Genomic DNA, 22,746 nt, shown 5'->3' with positions numbered 1-22,746 from the left:
AGTGGCCAGTAAAAATGGGCTTATCTCTACTTGGATATGGTAACAACTCTATGAGAAATGCTACCATATGCTTTAATTTCCTTTTATATGTGGTTTCCTTGCACTTGAGATCACTTTTTGCTCAAAATATCTAATTTTATGAGGAATTTCTGTCATATTATGTATTCATGTGGAATACATACAAAATGTTCACAACATGTTCTGTGCCCTTGAAAAGAAGGGTTGTTCTGCTGGAAGATACTTAAAACAGTGGAAATATAAGACTTTTCATAACAAGTCCATGAAAAGAACGTAAAAATGAACACACCTAGCCTCAAATGACCATTTTATCCCTTTCAGTTTTACTTTTTCATGTTGCACTTACAATAAATTTTCAAAAGAAATTAAAATCTTGCTCTTTAGTTCCCCCCACCAATTTTGACTACATTTTTTGGCAGTAGTTGTGTAAAATTGTCTTAGGGACAATAATATGTCACTTAAAAAGTCAAAGATTAACATAAAATGCAAGCATTATAAAATATTACAGGTAATTTTCATTTCTCAAGAATTTAACAGTATGACAGTTCAGGACAAAATAAGAAAAGATTGCACAGGCCAAGGAGAAAAAAGCATAAAACCCAATATTTTGTTTGCTCTTATACTTGTCTAGTTTCCTGTCATTGCTGCAGAAGATTCACAGAGCACATCATACATCTCTTGAATTGCTAAGCCTCAGGACCTCCAAATACAGATGAAAGATTGAAGAAGCCTGATTTAATTTATCTTTAAAATGTTGCTGATTTTTTTTTACAGTTTACCTTTGAAAATGCAACTATTTTCAAGGAGATTGTTGCCAAGTACAAGGAATTCATTACAAAATCCATGAGGTTCCACCAATCGTGAATGTAGTCCTGCAGTCCACCATCCCACATCTGTTTAATTTCTCCCCAGATAAAACCTGTAAATAAAACATAATTCATTAGGCATGAATATTAAGTTTAAAAAGGCTGTGACTATTCTAGACACTTAACTCATGATAGCCTGATTTTTCTTACATCTAGTGTAAAGGGAAGGTGGATAAATGCTCTAATTTACACATCCAGATAGGTAAAATTTCATCTTTTTGCTATGTCCAGAATTAATTTGTCACACAAAACCCTCACAAAAAAATCTGCTTCTACAAAGACAGTTTCTTTGGTTTTCTTCAATCACTTTCTCATTGTATCCTAAAAAGTATAAAACAGGTCTTAAAATAAGTTACCAGTGTCAACTCAGTCCTTGGCAACTGATGCAATGTATTTCAGACTGGAAAATTTATGACTGCAGGTCAATTCAACACAATTTATTTTATTTGGAACCCACATAATAAGGAAGAGAATTTCTATTGTTATTGTCAATGCTGAGCTAAAGTCTCCCTTTTCCATATGAAAGAGTAGTGCCTCCAGAAGAAAGTCTTTTGTTGACACCTTCCTTTCGGACATGAAGCAATTGAAACTGTTTTCAGGTGTGCAGAGCACACGTTGTGCTAGACACAGTGAAACAGAAATATTCAATCCAAGTGGAAGATCTTGCAAGTTGTCTAACATGAACTTGGTTTAACAGCTTCAGAGACAACTGTGTGGAGACTCTTTTTAATGCTATAAATATTAAAACCACTCTGAAGAAGATACTCCACATTACTGTATAATATGTTAATAAGACAACACAGTACATTTAGATGCACATTTCATGTTATTATCTAAAGAGATCTTTTTATAACAATACCATTGCAACTTTTAATTTTTCACAGTTAATTATTTTCTTGTAGGAATTTCTTACTTTGTGCTCATTAGAGAGGGAGAAATAATGCCAATCTCTCACATATTGGTGTTGAGATACAGTAAATTCAATATGTCTTTTTTTCACCTGCTCTTTTAGAAAATGATAAGTAGATTTCATGCAGGGGCCTATCGAGTTCTGCATTTCCTTACTATGAGCTTAATTCTCCTTAAACAGTAACATTTTGTTGCAGTTGGTCTTCTGGTTGACTGGATGGAAAACATGATTTTTCTCAAACATGATCTGTATGAAGTAATCTCTGGCCTACTCTTGTTTGTGTCAGGTAGGTTTTTGAGTTATTACAATTTAATTTTCTAGTGTATTGGCTTAGTTTTTCTGTCTCCTGCTTGCCTTCAAAAGGAAAAGTCTCCTTCCTCACTAACTTCACCCTCAAACCTCAGACACATGGTCCCATCTTGTTTCTGTGTGTCATTACTAATAATCACAAGCCTCAGGAGTATCTGAATCATCTGATTGATCCATCAATTTTTATTTTCACAGGATTAGTTTTTAGCCATGCCACCATCACCATTTCAGCATTCTGCAGACCTGGGGTAACTACACACTCTGAGGAAGGACCTTGCTGGGAACATGCAGACAGGAAAGTGGAATTGGCCCATTTTACTGCCTACAACAGCCTAGACAGGCTGACTGCAACTCTATCTGTAGTGTATCAGATAAAACTAACCCAGAAAATATATCACTGTTACAAAGTGAACACTTATTTTAAAGATGCAATCAACTGTGCTGTGTAACAGCGAGAGAACAGCTGAACACGACTGCACGGCACGGGTCAATATCCTCCAATAGCACACCCTGCTACACTGCTCCTGGTTGCCCAAGTGCCACCACAAAGGCAACTCGCCTTCACAAGGCTACCAGGGCAGGTTCCTACGTGCCTGCCCATTTCAGCCAGTGAAATGACTTAATCACTCTCTCTTCAAAGACCTGGTCACTTGTGACATGCAGTATGAACACGGTGACAGCAGATCTGCCTCCCCCTTCTCTCCACAGTCCTCTCCAACCTTCACCACACAGTCCATGAACTTGCAAATGTCCCTGCTTGCTCTTCCACTGCCTTTTGGGCATAACTTGTTAAGACCAAACCATCATCAGGTCATAAAAGCAGCTGCTTTGTGTGCTGCTATATCCCCTCCACATTTCAGACACTGCTCTGAATTGCTGCTGCTCCACCTGCATTATAGCACATAAAAATCACCACAGCAGGAGAAGATCTGGCTCCAGGCTCCAAGCCAAAGTCTGTGTAACACAGATATGGCCCCTAAGTCTCATTGTCACAGAACAGTGCCTTACTCTTTTTCATTTAAGGAATTTTTACTTAAAAGTTGCAGGATCTTGACATTGGCAAGACTGCCATGGCTCATAAAGCAAACAGCTGCATTGACAGAAGATTTATTTTATCCCCAAATAAAAAGGCTTTGCAGAAATCAATACACACATTCATAGAATGAAATAAACTTTTTTGTGACTTATCAGAGTTAAGGATTGTCTTTAAAATATACTTTGAAAAGACAGCAGTAATAGGTTGGGATGCAAAATAAGATGAATGCTTTAACAAGAGGCTTTAGGTTAATTGAAGTCTTCTGCCAAGATATTCTATGGTTCACAACCAGCCAAAGATGTGAACTGACACAGACTGCAGTAGGGCTGCTCTCTGTAAGCCTGTTGCTCAGCATTGTATGCTTTGAAGGCACTGCCTAAAATATAATGGGATTATGTACAGATTGAAAAAGAAATGCTGACTAATGCTGCTGCACTTGATCTGTTTTGTGAGTGAAAGCCAGACTGTTTTTCCAAGCACTTCCTGGGCTTCAGAAAATGAAATGTAATTTTAAAGTTGACATTAACAGAGAAATACTGACCTATTATAAAATAGTGAAGAGAGTATATGGCTGTTGTAAATTTGATCATTTTGAATTAGAAACACAATTAATCCAAGCTACCAGCAATTTGGAAGTCATTTGGCAGCTGAAAGTTCAGAGTATACTTTGACGTTGTAAAGGTAGTGGTTCTAATTATTTTTTTGGTTCAAGACAACTTTTATGTTCATTCTGATGCATGTTCTTTTTAAGCAAATAGTAATGGAAAACTGTAAATCCCATATTTTTGCTGGCTGTAAGAGAGATGTGATAGCTTGCTTTTCTTGCCAGCCAGAGCATCTAAGTACAAACTCAATATATAAATACAGTTACTGAGATCCTACGTGACTCCAGAGAACTTGAAGCTATGCTGATGGACAGGTGGATTTTATGTTTGTGAAAGACACACAGCCCACATATGCACAGGAGAGCTGCCCACACATGTATTTTTGAAAGCAAATCTTGGTACCAAGTCCTAAAGTTGATTGCTCAAATTCACAATTCCAGGGCAACCTCACCATGACAGCTATGATCAGAGTCTTTGCAGCTACCAGGTCTCCATGGCTAGGGATTCTTAGCAGGGCTCATCTGGAGCAATGAATGCTGGAAGAACTGGACTCTCTAGAGTTCTGTAAATCCTCCCAAGTGTGCCTCAAGGGCTATCCTAGAAAAGTGTATTCTGAAATCCCAGAGCCTTTACACAAGGCTGAAGATGTCTCTAAGGCCTGGTGAGCTTACATGATGAAAGTATTCCGAACAACAAACCTCAGGGATTCCCAGCTGGGCTGTTTAGGTTTAATTTACCACAGCCAGAGGCCTTGAAATATTTTGTAGATCAGAACTGCATCTTTTTACAAGAAGGAGGTGTCTGGGGGGAAGAATTCAGACCACTCTTACCCCCACAGGCTCTGACACAACATGGCAATTTTCTTCTGTTACATTCATTGGGAGAATCAGGAAAAGACTTGGAAAATCTATAGGGATTTTTTGTTGGGTGTATTTTTTTTAGAAAAATACATCCAGAGATCAGAGCAGAATTATTTCTGTGACCTTGTACACTTTTCTACTTGGAAGATTAATGGATAGCTGGATAGTACCTGATTTTATTATGAAAGGAGGTTTTAGGGCATTTCCAAACATGACCTGACATGACAGAAGAGAAGATATGCAGTGACAAGACTGTCTAATAGAGGCACTGCTATAGGTAGGAAAGAGATACAGAGTCCAGGCACTGTCTGATTATTAATGAGCCAAAGCAGCAACACTACTGCAAACTGACAGAGCTCATGTCAGAGCTACACTTTCAGCAGCAAGGAAGCTGACATCTCGACAAAACAGAGGGGACACTGCCAGCCTACACACAGGTATTGGGGAAAAACTGCTAAGAGAAACCAGCCAAAGTCAGGGAGCAGATCTGAAACAAGAGCCTTTTAGGCAGTCAGGCTGGGGACAAGTTGCTTGCCCAAGGCCCTCTTTTAGTTCCCTGGGAGGAAACAAGAATCTCCAAGGCAATAATCCTGTAATCCCCAGGTGGGTCAGTCTTCCCACTGGCTGTAAAGGAAGCCATGGAGGATCAGGCTTAATTAAAACAGACATCTAACTTCCAGATGCCTGCGTTTAGCTGAAATAATTCCATTCAGAGCAGATTTCACTATTTTAGCTGGATATTCTTTGCTATATTCTGTCTCTTTGCTCCAACTGTGTCTTTCCCATCTTTTCACATCAGCCAGATTTAACACCTGCCTCTTAGATCCTCACCTATCCATATCATGCTGTTATCATTTATTGCCACTTGCAAGGAAATGCTAAACATTATGCATCTCTTCCACCTCATTAATCAAGGATTTTAATTAAGAAGTTGAGGGTAAGACTTTCAAATACTTGCTGCATTGTTTATACCCACATATTGGAGCAGTAAAAGAGAAATAATAGCATGGATATTTTGAAACAGCCTGAGATGACAGAGAAAAATTTTATAAACACTTATGGTTTTAATGGGATGAAATAGATAAGTTCAGTGCAGGAATCCTGCAGACCACAAAGGGCCCTGGGAATGACAGACACCATGTAAACCATTGTGAATTGTTATGCATGCAAACTGATCAACTGCAACTATTTGAATGAAGTCCAGTTTGCCTGAAGCAAGAAAGGAACTAAAATTGATCAGATAAAATGAATTTGGAGAAATGAAATGAATTTGTGAGTTAAAAATTTTTTTTGCAGCAAAATTTTCTGAACATTAATGAGAAAAGTTGTCTCTTCTGAAATAAACCCCACATATCATAAGTTCTATGCAAAGCAACAAAATGAAAATACATCTTGGAAAAACAAAAAGCACTGAAATAAAAATGTTCTTAGAAAAATAACATCTTTCATTAAAGTTCTTATAGCACTTTTAAAAAATCCTTAAGAATTTAGTAATAGATATTACATACTGCATATGATAAATGTACATACACATCAATAAATATACACTGATAAGATTTGCTTTTATTTTCTATTTTTATCTATAGATTTTGATTTTGAAGCTGTATTTCCAGTCTTGAAATCTTTGGATATTAGATTCTGAAATGTCTTTTCAAAAAAGTGGACTTGCTTTTCTTTTCATAAATTAATACTGATGGCAAACCTTGCAATTTTGAGCAGGGCAGCAGCTCAACACTGTTACAAAAATTCTGTTCCTTTGGATAAAGCCTTGGGTTAAACAGAGTATGTTTTAGTGCTGGCAGACAACTTCTGGTCAGAAAACATTCTGCTTCTATCCTGTTTGATCCTTTATAGCTACCTAGAGCTGTAATTTTACTCTTAAGGAACACATCTCTCAGTCTCATGCAGAAGAAACAAACAACAAAGAAATAACTTCCCTCTGAAATCCATTCGGAGGCGTTTTAGGTTCTAAGAAAAAAAACTTAGACACAGCCTGTCTAAATTTTTATGTTGTACTGAAACTTGAGCAACTGCAAAAAACATTTTCCAGCAACGGCGGAAATTCACAAAGATTTATGCCATCTCTAAAACACTGCCTTTTGTGGTTTATAATTATAATTGTGATTAAACTCTCACTGTGAACAATAACATCAAAATTTGTCAGAGAGATATGAAAGGTAATATCCTGAACTATGCTTGGGTTCAAAAAGTTTTGTGGATCCCTTACTAACTTTGGCCTTACCTTTCCCACAAAAGGTTGGTTGCTCTGTGCTATTTTTGTTCCTTACCATTAAGTGATGGGAAGCAAGAGGTTCCTCAGGGTCAATCTTTGCATGCCAAGATCAACAACTGCCTTTTAGCATGTTTCTTGGAGAACATATTTTTGCTGGGCTGTGAAACCATTTAACTGACAAAATCAACTTTGCTCTGCTATGTGATGTAGAGTTTTTCACAGATACAAGAAGTGAGACAAGCTGATAATGATCTAAAGCCCAGTGAAGCAAAGGAAAGTCCTTCCAGGGAATTCAGTGAGTATTGATGAGGATTAATATAGCACTTCTGTTTTATACCTGGGCTAATGAACTGATCTCTGCTGAAGGTATATGAAGGTAACAAGAGGCACCCTGGCATAATTCAGGGACTTCCACTCTCTGGGGCATATTTTATTAACAGAGTACAACTATTTCAAGAGAACATGGGCAAAATCAAACACACACCTCTGGCTTCCCCATGGGTAAATGCCTGTTTGTGAGGGGAAAAACTGTGCAGTGTCTGGGTCCTGTGTCAGGTCAGGTAAAAAAGTGGGAACGACATGGCCAGAGGCACCATTAAAAGTACTTCCCAAGGAAAAAGTTAGAGCATGGTACTCATACTGCCAAGGTTGTAAGTTTGATCCCTGTATGGGCCATTCACTTAGGAGACAGTCCTTGTGGGTCCCTTCCAACTCAGAATATTCTGTGATTCTGTAATGTTGTTGCCATCCACTAATGAAATTGCGGGTTCCAAAGAGCTGGAGCCAGACTTGTTCTAGAGATGTACATTGGAAGGATGAGTGATGGTTGTATGTTGTGGCATTACTAACAGTATCAGGGAAAAAGTTTACCAGTTGCTAGACACGGGCACTGTGAGAGAGAGACTGTGAAATATTCATCCTTGGGGGAATTAAGATCTGACTGTACAGGAACCTGAACAATGTGAACCTGTCTTTGCAGTTAGCCTGTGTTTAGCTGTAGTTTGGATTTAATGGCCTTTGGTGGTCATTATGTGCATTATCCTTCCTTAAAAAGAAGTTGTGTTCCTGCTTTGTCTGGGGTAGTTTTGTCACTACTGGTTATGTACTGTTTCATCTTGCCAGCCATATTACCCTCTATATCTGCTCCCTGAAACATGTTAGTTCATACTAAATATTTAATTTTTTACACAACACTTTCTTGACCTAATTTAGAAGATGATGCACACTGTACTTGCCCCCTCTATGAACAGTTATTGTGAAGTGTCTTGCTGTGCCATCAGTTTGGATGTACATTGTGCCAAGGAGTGACAAGACTGTACATTCCCATACATCCCACCAGCAGTTTGCTAACCACAAATGTTTGCAATTTTGCACAGTTCCCAAACATCCACATTCTCTATAGATTCATGTACTCCAATAGTATAAACCATTCTGACAGAAAGGATGGGGAACATATTGTTCAATAGATAATGTAAGGTTGTAATCCTGCTCCAGGCAGGCTTTTGAACAATGCAATTAAAATGAACATTTAAATATGACCATAAAAGAGCAAAAAACTCATCCAAAGAAGTTCTCTAAAAAATTTGCTTTGCTACAGTCATCCTGAAAAACTGGCAGGGAACTTTTAACCACTCTAAATTTTTGAACTTTTGAACTCTAAATTTTTCTAGTTGATGCCTTTCTCCTCTGAATTTTGTAGCATTTGTTGGTGAAGCAAATGCCCACTGTGAGGATACTTAGTACAGTCACTGCTAGGTTTGAGGCCTTGGTTTAAGGCAGAAAAACACCTATGACAAACGTACAGGGATCAACATCAGCCTCACATGAGCTGCAGTCAAGGCACATAGAGGGTGAAGAAAGGTCTTGTTGGATTTTCCCTCTGAATCACTGCTATCATGCTCAGAGGACACAGCAATTGGACGGGAATATGATGATAGAAAAAGCTGTTCCTCCTTGTTTTTTTTCCCAAGATGATACGCTTGATTTTCCTGTTCATTTTTCAATGGTGATGGATTCTCAAGTATAGTAAATAGGCCTATGTTTCTGTAGTGTGAACCAACAGCCAGTAATAAGATGACAATTAATTTTCTTTATGAGCCAAAGCTTGTTTCTGATTTATTTAAGTGCAAGGACAGGAGATTCTGACTCTTCTTACTGAGAAATTTTTTCCACAACTACTTAACGTTATGACAGCCTTGTAACACTGACTTACTGTTCCACAGATAATCACCATAATACTGGAGCACCACTTGTGTAATCATCTAATCATGTAAAAGACAAAATTAATGCAGAAGTTTCCTCAAGAGACTTTTAAAATGTAAAATCGATAGTCTCCATGGAAATGTAGCCCAATACAAGTTTTCCCTCTGAGCTTCCTACTCTAGTGACACTTTTAATTATGTGCTAATTATGCACATTTAGCCTTCTATTACATAGTAGTTGGCAAATGCTAATTACTATTTGATCACTAGAGAGCTCAGGTTACTATGGACAGTCTTGAAACTTCTTAAGTTGCATGAAATATTTGTGTCTTGGATTTCGTGTTGACGACAAACCTGCAACAGTGAGCTCTTCTTCTCTGAATATTAAGAGAGATTGAATTAAAATGCAAACTACAACCAGAGCTATTTGAACTAAGAAAAAACAAAAAAGTTCTATTGTTTAAAATATTAATAGTTTTGACATCCTGCTGCTGCAGGATATCCTTTCCCAAGGAAGTACTTACCTGCAACTCATGTTGGTTTCAGAGAAGAGCTATAACCCTAGAGCCACACTAGTTTTTACTTAAATAATAATTTTTTTTTGTTTACAACCAGAAAATGCTAAAGTATCTCTATGTACCTCAGCTATAGTCTCCCTTGAAGAGTGCTTCATTTACTCTTTTTAAGGTTACTGCATAATTTTATGATTTGAAGAGATTAGACAACAAACTACATTGCAGCCTGGAAACAAACCTTAGCTTATTGATAAGAACTTAAGAAAAATACTAATTTTATTAAAAGATGACTAGACTACAGTTTTTATGTATGTGAATAGGAAAAGAGTAGGGTTTGGCTGAGATTCATTCCTTCAGAAAAACAACCACCACCACTGAAAAAACCAACCAAACAAAAATCCATCAAAAAAAAAAGAAAAACAACCCCCTCAACAAAAATCAACCAAACAGAAAAACATAACATGAAAAAGACCTAAATATGCAAACAAAAAAGCTGAAATAGACATGTTCAACACATGCTGTGAGCTGGAACGTCCTGTGGAGATGTGTGTGTCCTTCAGTGGTATGGGGAAATCAGGTACCAAATGAATTGCCTTAAATTATGGTGGGTGAATCTAAGGCCTCATTATTTGGCTGGGCTAAGGCACTACAGCAACCAAAACCTGAAAGCTGAACACAGAAAATGTGAAACTGGAACAGGAAACTGCTAGTTAGGAAACACTGGAGATCAGTGTGCAAAATGCATCATTTTGGATGCAAGAGATTTGGAAGGCAAGGCTTTTCTGAACAGCACAGTCTACACTGACTACAAGCTATTTAACCAATGGTGTCAAGACATTGATCTTCATCCATGCTCATGAACTTTTGTTTATGGAAGTGGGTCCCTTGACTTGATCTGTACTGCTTGCAGATGAAGGGTTTGTTCAGCACAGGCATATGAGTTTATGCTGAAAATATTAATGTTGCTTTTAGAAGTGATAGTTATCTTAAACACCATAATTCTCAGGGTTAATTGCTTCTTCAAACAAGTGCTTTGAGATGCTGAGTTACTTAAACATCTTCCTAAGTAAACAACTATGTCAGAGGTTGAGGGCATTAGAGATTCTTCTTCTTCCCACCGAGTGTTTTCTGGAAAGGAGCTGGTCACTAAAATTTTTGAATTGTTTTTGCTACCGAAACTGGCTCTTGACCTTCTCAAATTGTGCCTCTTTCTTTCAGCTCTATTAAAAGACAGGTAAATGACAAAATCCACTTTGGCATGTCAAGGTCTATATGTCAGCTGTGCATTTGTTCTTACTATCCTTTAGCCTCAGGATACTGTGAAAGCTGAATAGATACTGACCACCTGCTACTTCTGAAGGCCAGAGAGAAAAGCTACTAATACCTCCTCTGGGCATGGCACAGCACAGAAGATGCTCCTGCTCCTCCTCAGCATTGTAGCATTTATTTCTAAGGAGGTAATATATAAAGATAATAGTTTTTATACTAGTTTCTCATTTCTTGATGGTAAAATACTGGGAAAATTAACTGGAGGGAATTTTTCTTTTAATATTTAAATGTGAATCTTGCTTACAGAACTTAGTCTGACTTGTCTGTAAGAAATACCAGTCTAGACAACCTCCCAGATTGAATAATTTCTTTGCAATAATCTTAGATTTTGACTTTTTTTAATGTATTAAAAATATTTACCCAGCCAAGGAAAACACACCCCACAGAGAAGGCTGGTGGTGAGCACTGCTGTGCTACCATGGGGGAAATCCCAAAAAGCAGTTCACCCGTGGAAGGCAGGTCCTTCTGACAGGTGCCGGCAAATAACCATAGACAGGCTTTTCAGTCCTGCATGCTTGTTTTTATAAATGAAAAGCAGATGTACACCTGCCTTGTGCTTCCCACAGTGCTCTTCCAAGGTACATGCAGAGGAAAAGCCACTGAATTGTTGTTCTCCAGAATAACAGGCACAACCAACTAGTGTATTACAAATTCAACACTGTGTAGTAAATTATATAGGATCAATGGGGCCAAAAGCCTTGACAGTTACGTTGCTCTAAAGAAACCCACATGTTTGGGAAAAATGGAAGATACAGTATCTTAATGAGAAGCTCTGGGAGAAGTAATGGTATCAAAATCCCACCAAAGTTTCAGAAATTTTTGTTCAGGTACCTGTCTATGTGATGACAATTTTAATGAATATACCAAACCTAAATTCTTGCAGTCAAGACTACTGAGTCCTTCCTTCTATAATTTTATTTTAGACAAATATATTTGCCCTGACCTGTTCCAGCTTGTGTTGATTCTAAGAATAAGAAAAAGGGGAGAGACCACAGCACACTGAGAGAAATTACCATCCAGCAGGGTAGACAGGCAAAGTTAGGGAGCACCTAGGATAATACTAGGATCACAGGAAGGATCACTTTTAAGGATGACAAGGCCCACACGAAGCAGGCTTTCAATAATCCCAGCCCAAATTTTTTTATTGTAAACTATAAGGATAAAGAGTTAAGTTTTTTTTTCTATTTTAAAAATGCTACAGAATTTTTCTATTCTTTCTGGCACAGGATATTTGGTTTGAATTGAGTGACAAATTCTTGCACTGAAAAAATATTCTGTGCACATATTTTAATGAAAATATTCACTTGAAAATGCTGATCAGCTCTATTTGCAATAGGTGCATCTGTCATTTAGAAAGTAGCATACTACAGGTAACTAAGGTTAGTAATAACACTACAGAAATTATATTATGCCTCATTTTCCAATACAAAAAATAGTTCTTGTAGCAAAGGGATTATTTTTAAAAATAGATTAACAAATTAAAAAAATAGAACCAGGACAATTTCTGGTCAGGAGAAATTAGATGTTAAAAAGAAAAACAACATATATGTTTCAGGGCACTGCATAATCATAGGAAGAAATCCTTAATATCTTTTGTTTTTCCTCACTGTAATCTATCAGATGGTGACACTCTGGATTTTGAAACTCTACTGTTTGTCTACATTGTGAACTACTCTTGCTAAGCACTGGAGGAGCTGGACCATCTGCCTGCTTCAGTAGGTTAATAATTCATGACAGAACTCTGCTGTATCCTGCCTCAGGAACGCCTGGCAAAACCTCAGTGCTCAAAATACTTTTCACTGTATTTTCTTTAGTAATACATTTACCCAGGACCCACGGTAAAATCATCCACTCGACGATGGTTGGAGGGGGTCCCTGCATGCTGAGGTCTGACCTGTCGATGTGCTGAGAGGCAAGCAGCAGCAGGAACAGAAAAGTCAAGTACGATGCTGTATGGCAGATAAATTTGATAAATGGCTTTCTGATGAACAGCCCCAATGGGCTTTTGGGAGCTATCAGGTAGCACACAGAGAAGACTGGGAAAAGGAGTCCTATCACAACACATGTCAACATCTTCACTGCCCAGTGTCGCCTCCGCCATCCAGGGAACTCGTCGTACCAGCGGGATGCGAGCAGCTGCTGGCAGTTGGGCTGAGCAACAAACTACAGAGAGAAGAAAGGAAGAGAGTTAGTTTCTTGCTATCTCTGTGAAGTTTTTTCATTCTATGTATCTTTAGTAGATAGAGATTTAAAAAATTAAAATAAATCCACAGCCTGTGCAATCTCACTCATACTGATTGTACCAGTAAGACAGGGCTGGGTCAGCCTGCCTTTCCTTCAATGCCAAAAGTATAGTTAGTGCACAGAAACAAACACTTACTTTTCACAATAAATCTTCACTTCTACATTGGTTGAGTACACAAAGAGATAACGGACAGCTAAATACGTGGACTTTAAAACCTGACTTGAAACTGAAAAGCAAGTTCACAGATACTTCTTATTTAATCAACGTTTGTGGAGAATTCACAGAATATGAGGTAGAAACCAAGGAGCACAACTGAGGTCTGCAAACAATGAAACTGAATTCCACAGCCATGAACAAACTGTTCTCAGTATGTTCCCTTCTAATTCTCTAAAAATCAGCTTTACATGCTTTAATACTGACAAAACTCTTACAGATGCATTACAAAATGTTTACACAATGCGAACTAAGCACTACCATTCCCCAGTGTTTCACTAACCCTTGTCAGGATACACTTATCCTGTGTGATACTTTATGGTCTATCTTTTACCATGATGAGATTTTTTAAAATATGATCCTTAAAACTGAATTTCACCAAAACAAAGTAAATATTTAATATTTTTCAGGTAGCTTTTCAACGAAGTATATATCAAGGTTTTATGTCATTCTTTTCTTTGATCACTAGTCCCTATTTCCCCAATGTTTTCTTTTAGAAGGGTGACAGAGTAGCAGCACACAAGACCTGATATAAAAGGCATAGAATAGAAGCAACATATGTATCACAGGGCCAGAGCTGCATTAAAAAAAAAAAAAAAAAAAAAAAAAAAAAAGGAGAGAGAAAAGAAAATAAGCATTTTCCTCCTGTTACTCTGGTGGTTTGATGCTGGCTGAATGCCTGGTGCCCAGCAAAGCTGCTCTATCACTCCACTCCTCAGCTGGGGAGGGGAAAAAGAGAAGATAAAAGGAAAGGCTTGTGGGTCAAGATAAGGACAGGGAGAGATCATTTACCAGTTACCGTCATGGGCAAAATAGACTCAACTTGGGGTAATTAATTTATTACCCATCAAACCACAGCAGAATAATCAGAAACAAAATCAAATCTTAAAACCAGCTTTCTCTCACCCCTTCCTTTTTCCTAGACTCAACTTCACTCCTGAATTCTCTATCTCTACCCCCATATGGTGCAGGGAGATGGGTATGGGGCTGTGGTCAGTTCCTCATTTTGTCTCTGTCACTCCTTTCTCCTCAGGGGAAGGACTTCTCACACTCTTGCCCTACTCCACTGTGGGGTTCCTCCCACGTGAGACATTCTCCACAACTTTCTACAATATGACTCCTTCCCACAGGCTGCAGTTCTTCATGAGCTGCTGCAGCTTGGGTCTCTTCCATGGGGTGCAGTTCCTCAGGAGCATTCTGCTCCAGCATGAGTTCTCCATGGAGTCATAAGTCCTGCCAGCAAACCTGCTCCAGCTTGGACTCCTCTCTCCACAGGACCACAGGTCTTGCCAGGAGCTTGGTCCAGTGCAGGGTTCCCAGTGGGTCACAGTCTCCTTCATGCAGCCACATGTTCCAGTGCGGAGTTACCCAGGGGTGCAGGTGGATCTCTGCTCCACCATGGACCACCATGGACAGCCTGCCATACCATGGTCATCCTCACCAGCTGCAGAGGAGTTGCCTGGAACACCTCCTCCCCTTCCTTCTCTGCTGACCTGGGTGCAGAGTTGTGTTGCTCACACATTCTGACTCTCTAGTACCCTGTCTGAAATTGTTCCTGTGCACTAACTTCTTTCCTCTTCTTAAATCTGCTATCCCAGAGGCACTACAATCACCAGAGATGGGCTCAACTTTGGCCAGAAGCATGTCCATCTTGGAGTATCTGGCATTGAACATGGGAGAAAGGGGGTTATCTTCTGGCAGCATCTCATTTAAGCAGCCCAGCTATCAAAATCTTGCCATGCAACCCCAATACACTCACACATGTATGAGTCTCTTACATACATACAGTGGATTAAACCGTTGGCTGAATACTTTGTAAAGCTATGCAGAAACTTTTTTCCCTTATTACAAAATTGTATTTTTTCACTAAATAATTTCAGATTTTAACTCGAATCAAATGCACCTATTTTGGGATATTACATTATCTTGATAATACTTATAACCACAGGAACCAAGCTCCTTTGGAGATGAAAAACAGGTAACTCCTCAAACTGTTTGTAAAATCACTGGGATTACTACTAGTAAAAAATGCTCTTTAGATTGGAATGAAATGAGAATCAGCATGCATTTTTCTATATATGTCTGGATCCTGTCAGAATTGATTACCTCAGCCACATTCAAACCTGGTGTACATTAATGAAATGTCAGAGTCTTTAGCAGAGACAACTTTGCCTACCAGACACCAGCAGTGAAGCTGCCTCTGACTGTTGTGAAAGATAAAAAAATTTACTCCTACTGTAAGGATCCTGAAAATATCCTTAAAGAAGAGCAACAGAATGTACTCCTCCTTTAGAAAAATGCATTCTCAAGGTTTCAGGTTGTTTCTTTCAAGGTACAAATGGCTGGAATAATAGCGTCTGTGGTCAGAATAGATGGTTTCAAAGTTATGCTTTTGCCAAGTTTATTTTCTCTAAAACAGTTTTAAAACTTAATTAGCTTGAGTAGATACAGATAGGTGCTTTGCTTAACTAGTGAAAAAGTGTGAGTCATTCCTCAATAAAATATTTTTCTCTTTTTTCCCCAGAGAGTGCCAGGTCCATGTTTGCTTCCTCCTCTTCATATTATCTTCCCATTACTAAAGAATGGGAAGATATTATGAAAGAAATTACAAATCCCCTCACCTAAAGTAATCAGGGCTTAAGTCTTGCCTGTGCCCCCTTTCTAAATACCCTTGGCCACTCTCACAGTGTTGGGGAGCTATGTGAAGGAACAGCTGCCAGTGGCTAACAAAGCCTGGTGAAAGACGCAGGGGACCTGCTCCTTGCCAAGCACATCTAAAAAGGAATTTATTTTCCTGTTTGCAATGTAGAGAAAATTAAGTAAAAGGCAGGAGTTTTTCCAATGTCCAAATATTGGGCTGCCCTGGAACTGGGCAGACCAGAACTGATGCAGAGGTACCTCAGGACATGAGGAGATCCTTGCTGAATGCACCATCTAGAGGACGCTCCACAACGGGGTGGGCACTGCATTGCTTAGTTCTAATCTTTAAACAGATTAATATGCAAAACTGTCAGTGTTAATAGAGAAAGCATTTCTGAGTAGGCTTTAAAAAAATGCCTGGTCTTCTAATACCCATATTAGATTTTATGGTGTTGGGTCTGTGTGGCTAAGGTATAATGTGTCAAGAATGGTGTTCTGAGGCACAGGAAGTTTCTTAGGAAGTGCAGAAAATTTTCAAATCCCTGACAATGAAGAGACAATTTTTAAAGTAATAATTTCATAAGAAATCAGCAATAACTTTTCTCGAAAATATGACCGTGACAAGAGAATTCTAGCACTGGTTGGATCCTCTAAATACAGAAGAAAACTTGCACAGACAATGCATTTGGTATGTCTGGAGTCAGAGAAAGCAGCCTTGGTAATGTGCTTTCAGTTACTTGCTTGACACAAAATATATAAGAAACAACTCATGGTATGGTATGGAGCAAGCATAAAAAGTACTATGTCTGCATTTAAAGAGCTGTATTGCATTTGGAAGCAGTTCTAGTGCCACAAGCAAAGGTCTATAACAGAAAACACAACACAGTGTGTTTATCTACAGATGATATAGTGCATTTCTGAAAGGTCCAAATATTCATGCTGGTGTGTTTTAACAACACATTGGCAAGGTTGGTTAGCAATGTCCTGAAACAACAAAAATATCTGGCTCTTCACTGAAGACTTTTGTTTTTGGTTCTGAGCTTCATTTGTCATATAATATTAACTATGAACCAATCCAAAGTATTTTTTTCATATTTGGAAAATTATGCTAAGTCTCTTGCTGAAGTTTCTTTTAAAGTTTAATTTATCAATGAACTGTATGACATTATTAAAAATGTCCAAACTAATTCTCACAGATTTCATTTTTGTGGTCAAAAGATTGTCTTCATATGCTGTGAAACACAGTCAGTAGTTACACCTACATTTATTACATTAACTAAAAAATGAAGGAAGGGTTTTAACACAGAAAAGTTATACTCTGATGGAAGAGAAGTGTGCTCAGTGGTGAGCCCTACAGTCTTGTTCTTCAGCTGCACAGGAAATGTGAGTTTGTCCCTTCTGGTTCTTGTGTAGGACCAGAGGAAATGAGAGGAAGGCGCTGTTTTCATGCTTCATAAGTAAATACTTGAGAGCATACAGGAACTGTGGGCAGGGAAACCTTCCAGGGACTCATAGTAGAAATACTGCCCATGTAGCCTGTCTCAGAGACATTACTCACAGGTAACACTTAAACAGATCAAACCATTTAACCTGTGATTAATGTATTTTATTACTGATTCCAAATTCTTATTATACTCTTATTTATCCACTGAAAAGCCCTTCGCTGCATTAAAAAATAAGGAAAAGCTCTTAATGACAAAATTCTCTGGTCAATTCACATTTATACTATAACTGTTAGAAACTTTTCTATTAGAAAGGACGAGTAAAAGTGGATGGAAGAAAGACATGCTCCAGCATAGAACAAATCCTGTATAACTGGATGGCATTACATATAAGATGATCACATATTAATGCTAAAAAGACATGTAAGTCCCCTGATGAACTTAGAGATAAAAAACAATTAAAAACTATTATGCACAAGTATTTTGTGACTAGCAGAAATAGAAATACTCTGTGACATTAATTTGTCAGTTCTGCATTGCCTATGCCAAAATATTTTCACTGTAGTATAATTTTCTTCCTTAATTGAGAGATTGGATGTATTCTTTTACTATTCTTGAGTAACTTTTCTACTGTCAGTATTATGTGATTTGACTTTGATATTGTCTCCACATAATTAGCAATCAGCAAGTTTATATTTCCACATTATGATGCTTCCAGCAGTTTGTAATCACACAAGGGATTTTGCTACATGATTATTCCCGATTTCACATCTTTAGCTCCTTCATACAATCTGCCCATATGAAAATGTTGTGGCATTCACTCTCTTAGTTGTCATGCTGGGAATTGGTTCTTCCCTGAGACCATTGAAAAACAGAAATTCACAGCACCAACAAAAATAATCTGGTATAAATAATAACACAGCTTGATTCTAGTGTTATCCAAGAATATATGTAACACAGAATTTAATTTTCACTTCTGATTAAATCTGTTTTTTCTAGAATACGTCTCTCAGTCAATGAAATTATGAAGAAATAACACAACTGATACTATTAACTCTATATGGTCTTTAAAGAAATAGTAATTTTATAAATAATGTATCATGAGAATACATTGTTAGCTCTTTACTGTACTACAATGTTACCTACAAGTATTTATTTCATTTTATTATGAAATACAAAAAGATATAAAAAACTTCCACTTGTAACAAGGTGCTCATTTTTACATTTATAAAAGCAGTCTAACAAAATCTGAGGTCCAAATTTAATTCTCATTCTGACATCAATAGGTGGTTGAGTATGTTATATAAAAAAGGATGTAATTTGTCATCTAGAAATGAAAGCTGTCAAAGAAAATTTGTTTCCTTTCTGACATATACAAGAGAGTTATGCTGTAGCACAAAGAACTATCTCTGATAGCATTCTCTAAAAGATTAATGACATTAATTACTTTTTTTGAGGAAGAAACAGCTGAAAACATTTATCATAGACTTTCTTTTCAATACTTTTTTGAAGTCATAGCCAGATTCTCTGTTGTGCTGCGCTGTAGTGCCATTACAGACACACCAGTAGGAAAGGTTTGCTCTGGAGTCTGCTGCTTTGTCACACACACTTCCCAATGACTGTGATCTCATTTTTGACAAGACTCAAGCTCAATTGCTTTTTCTTTCTCAAGAATACTTTACTTTTCATATTTTACAAATTTTCACAGATATTTAATGAAAAGTTAACTCTTCTATTTAGTTTAAGTTCAAATTCACGTCAGTATTTTCTATCTGTTGGTTGTGAAGAGCAATGGTACTAATGACAGATTCAAGTCCCAATCTCCCTAAGAAGACTCCTAAATTTGGTAGATTGTTTCTCCCTTTAGAGATGTCACTGCATATTTTCTGTATCTTCCCCCAAAGGCTGTAATTGAGAATTTCAGTGCTTACTCTGTGAGGACTGCTTCATTAAGACAAACAACATTTAATTGCAATTTAAATGCTTTAATGTTACTGGCTAGATCAGCTCTACATTTTCCTTTCCAAAAGCTAGGGACCACGTTCTGGATTCCTTTGGGTACAGTTATACTGAGTGTTTTCTGCCTCAGGCCGGAAACCCTGATTCCTGCACCAAATCCTATTCTCAGGTCCATCCCATCTAAATGTTGTGCCAGCTGGAGCAGACCATCTCAATAATCATGACTCCTGCTGGATGCAACTGGTCAACTTTTACTCAGCTCTATCTGCAGCTGTGTCCTTAAGGAGACCAGTGAGCTCACTCGGTGCCATGGTTTAACCCCCAGCTGGCAACAAAATACCACAGAGCTGCTTAGTCACCACCCCATTCCTCTCAGTGGGGTGGGAGAGAATATTGGAAAAAATGTAAAAAACATGCATTGAAATAAGAACACTTGAACAATTGTACTAAAGTAATATAAAACAACAACCATAATAATGATAAAGAGAGAGAGGAATAAAACCCAAGAGAGACAGGTGATGCAAAATGCGGTTGCCCACCCACAGCTGAGTGCTGCCCAGCCTATCCCAGAGCACAGATTGGCCCCACCTAAGCAGTCTCCCCCAATTTATATACTGGGCATGACATTCTAAGGTATGGAATGTATTTATGGCCAGTTTGGGTCACCTGTCCTTGCCATGCTCCCTCCCAGCCTCTCTTCACCTGGCCACTCACAGAGCATGGGACACTGAGATGTCCTTGGCTTAGGGTGAGCCCTGCTCAGCAACCACCAAAACATCAGCGTGTCATCAACATTATGGTCACACTAAACCCAAAACACAGCACTGCACCAGCTGCTAAGATGAACATGAACTCTATCCCAGCCAAAACCAGGACACTCGGGATCAGAGCACCAGACGACACCACCTTGTATATGATCAGGGCAGCCTGAGTCACATCACATCCCTGTAGCAGAGCAAATTCACAGCACAGATGCCTTCATCATAAAATCCAGAGTTTACATTCCTCTCACCAAGAATAGAATACAATTCCAGGGGGTTTTATTTTAATTTTTCTATTTTGTAACTTCAAATATGAGGAGGAAGGAAACAAAAGGAAAATAGAAAAGTAAAAACTGAAATGCTTTTTTAAAAGGATTAATGATATTGCAGCTTTGAGCATTTAAAATTTCTCATTTGCTACATCAACACAAGCAGAAGCTCTTACTTTGATTCATTACTCCTTCTCAGTAAAATGAATCAGTACAGAAAAAAACCTATTAAATATCTATTAAATAAGCCAAGACTTATCTATAATTGCAGTGATTCTGATTAATTGCTTAGAAAAGGCAATGGCAACTAAAACTAGAATGCAGTTGTTAGGAACCAGCTGTGCATGAATTGCTTTGTTAGACTTCCCAGCGGTAAAGGAAAATGAATCAGTTACTGGGCTTTGGGATGATTGTGTAAAATAGCTCAGAACTTCAGAATTATGATGTTGGTATAATACTTCTAGCTACCACACTGGGAAAGTGTTAGAACCACCATAATTCAAGACATTTTCTTTGTAAGGAAAAACAATTACAGAAGCCCTATAAGTATCTGAAGAGAAAATAAAATATTAACTTACTTCTGTTATACTGAATCCCTGTTCTTGCACACCTAGCTGGTGTATTTTCCATGCATAGCAAGCAAATAATAAAACTGGTATTTCTATGTAAAGTCTTGCATTTGAGATAGAATAACCCTGTGCAACAGTGTAGGCTAGAATTCATGGTCTAGGGAGTAACTTTGCAGAAAACGCCTGGGGACACCAGTAAGTAAGAAGATAAATATGACGGGGTACATATTTGCTTAAGTCTCTATCATTTCAATCCTATTACTCCCAAGGCACTCTTCATACACCTCTGACACCAAGTTTCCTGTCTGTACCAATAACTTCTAAAAAGTACACTGCTTCTCAAGAGAATAGAAATAGTGGCTGATCATTCTCTCACTATTCATTCTAACACTGAATAAACTGAGACTATAAACACATTTTGTTTATAAACTCAGAAGTTCAAGTTCATTCTACAAGACCAAAATCAATATGTATTCTAAAAAGCTTCATATACCAACACAGGGAATGTAAAAAGAAAAAAACCCACACCTCTGGACCAGTGAGCAATTAGCAGTTAAAGCTCGTTTCCAGTCCAAGTCATTCTATGACTCTACTTTTCTTACACTCAAGTTGGTTTTGTGTCCTGTATTGGTAAGGCCTCCACGCCTTAGCCGGTCAGCCAGAAGGGGTTAGGATCCAAGTTAGTTACAGTTCCACTACAGGACCAGTGAGTTCCTTCACATCCAGAACATTCTACCACTTTGTCTACTTCCCTAGCTGCCATATCACCGGAAGGAAAAATTGCTAATTAATAAACCAACCAAAATTCATGAGGGAGCTGCAAATATGTTGAAAGCAACTAAAGCACAGAACACAGCAAGAGTTTAATTGGAGAAAAATTAGCTAAGAAAAGCTTTGAGTGAGGGATGGAAACAAACAGAACATCTAGATTCTTCCTCTGGGAATTGCTTGCTCATGTGAGAATTTCTATTGGCATCATTGGAGACTGCCCTGTTCCTCATTTGCTCAGCTTGTTGCAGGGGCCAAAACAAGGTAGAGAGTCATTCTTAGTTCCACTTTCCTTTGTTGACTGTCCTTTCAAATTTGAGCAGGGTATTGACTTATTTGAAAGAAACCTGAACACAAAAGTTTCAATGCCTTCTTTCCTTCATTTTAAAGCTCTTTGACTGTTTCTGTGAAGAGAAACCTTGGATCAGGGATATTTTGTTGCACTATTAAATATTTTCTGTAAAAAACAATGGTAATCACCTCCCATTAGCGCTAGGCAAATTTAGATTTTACTCTGTTAACTTAGCTTTATGAGGTGCCATCCTGCATCTTCATGTGAAAAATGGATATTAAGCGTAACTGTTCTTGACTCCATGCTTATACTGTTCTAGCCAAGAGATAAGAGAGTTGAACTCCAAGGTTTCCCAGTTTCTTTAGAAGTGACTCTATGATGTGAAGCTTGCGTGGAACTGAAGAGGCCAAAGTTCCCCAAAATCACTGGGAATCCAGTTCCTGGAAAGCATAACACTCATTTGAAGGCTGACTGAATGCAAAATTAGAGGGAGAAGGGAAAAAAATAATAACAGAGACTGATTTCAAAAGCATTCAAGCTAAATGAAGAAATAAACTGCATATTTTTCTGTTGAAAGTTCTCTATTAATGTGCAGATCTGGCTTTGCAGTTTCACAAATACTTAGGAACAGAATGTATATAGTCACATAATCTGCTTTTCTTTCTCTTCAAATACTTTAATGCTTTTTATCTTTAGGTTCCTCTTG

The 22,746-nt window shown here is 38.0% G+C and overlaps 1 protein-coding gene across 1 annotated transcript in view; it reads right to left on the bottom strand.

Moving 5' to 3' along the window:
- Window positions 1–22,746, bottom strand: part of TRPC4 (transient receptor potential cation channel subfamily C member 4) — a 131,327-nt gene that overhangs the window by 23,957 nt on the left and 84,624 nt on the right. Inside the window, exons 4-5 of the mRNA XM_005420798.2 lie at window positions 12,709–13,045; window positions 798–937 (exon numbers count right to left, since the gene is read on the bottom strand). Of these exons, the coding sequence (XP_005420855.1) occupies window positions 798–937; window positions 12,709–13,045 (477 nt within the window). The remainder of the gene's footprint in view (window positions 1–797; window positions 938–12,708; window positions 13,046–22,746) is intronic.

Source organism: Geospiza fortis, unplaced genomic scaffold (genome assembly GCF_000277835.1).
Source record: "Geospiza fortis unplaced genomic scaffold, GeoFor_1.0 scaffold194, whole genome shotgun sequence".
NCBI lineage: Eukaryota > Metazoa > Chordata > Aves > Passeriformes > Thraupidae > Geospiza > Geospiza fortis.
Note: the sequence above shows the minus strand (reverse complement) of the source record. Positions and strands in the feature narration are given on the sequence as shown.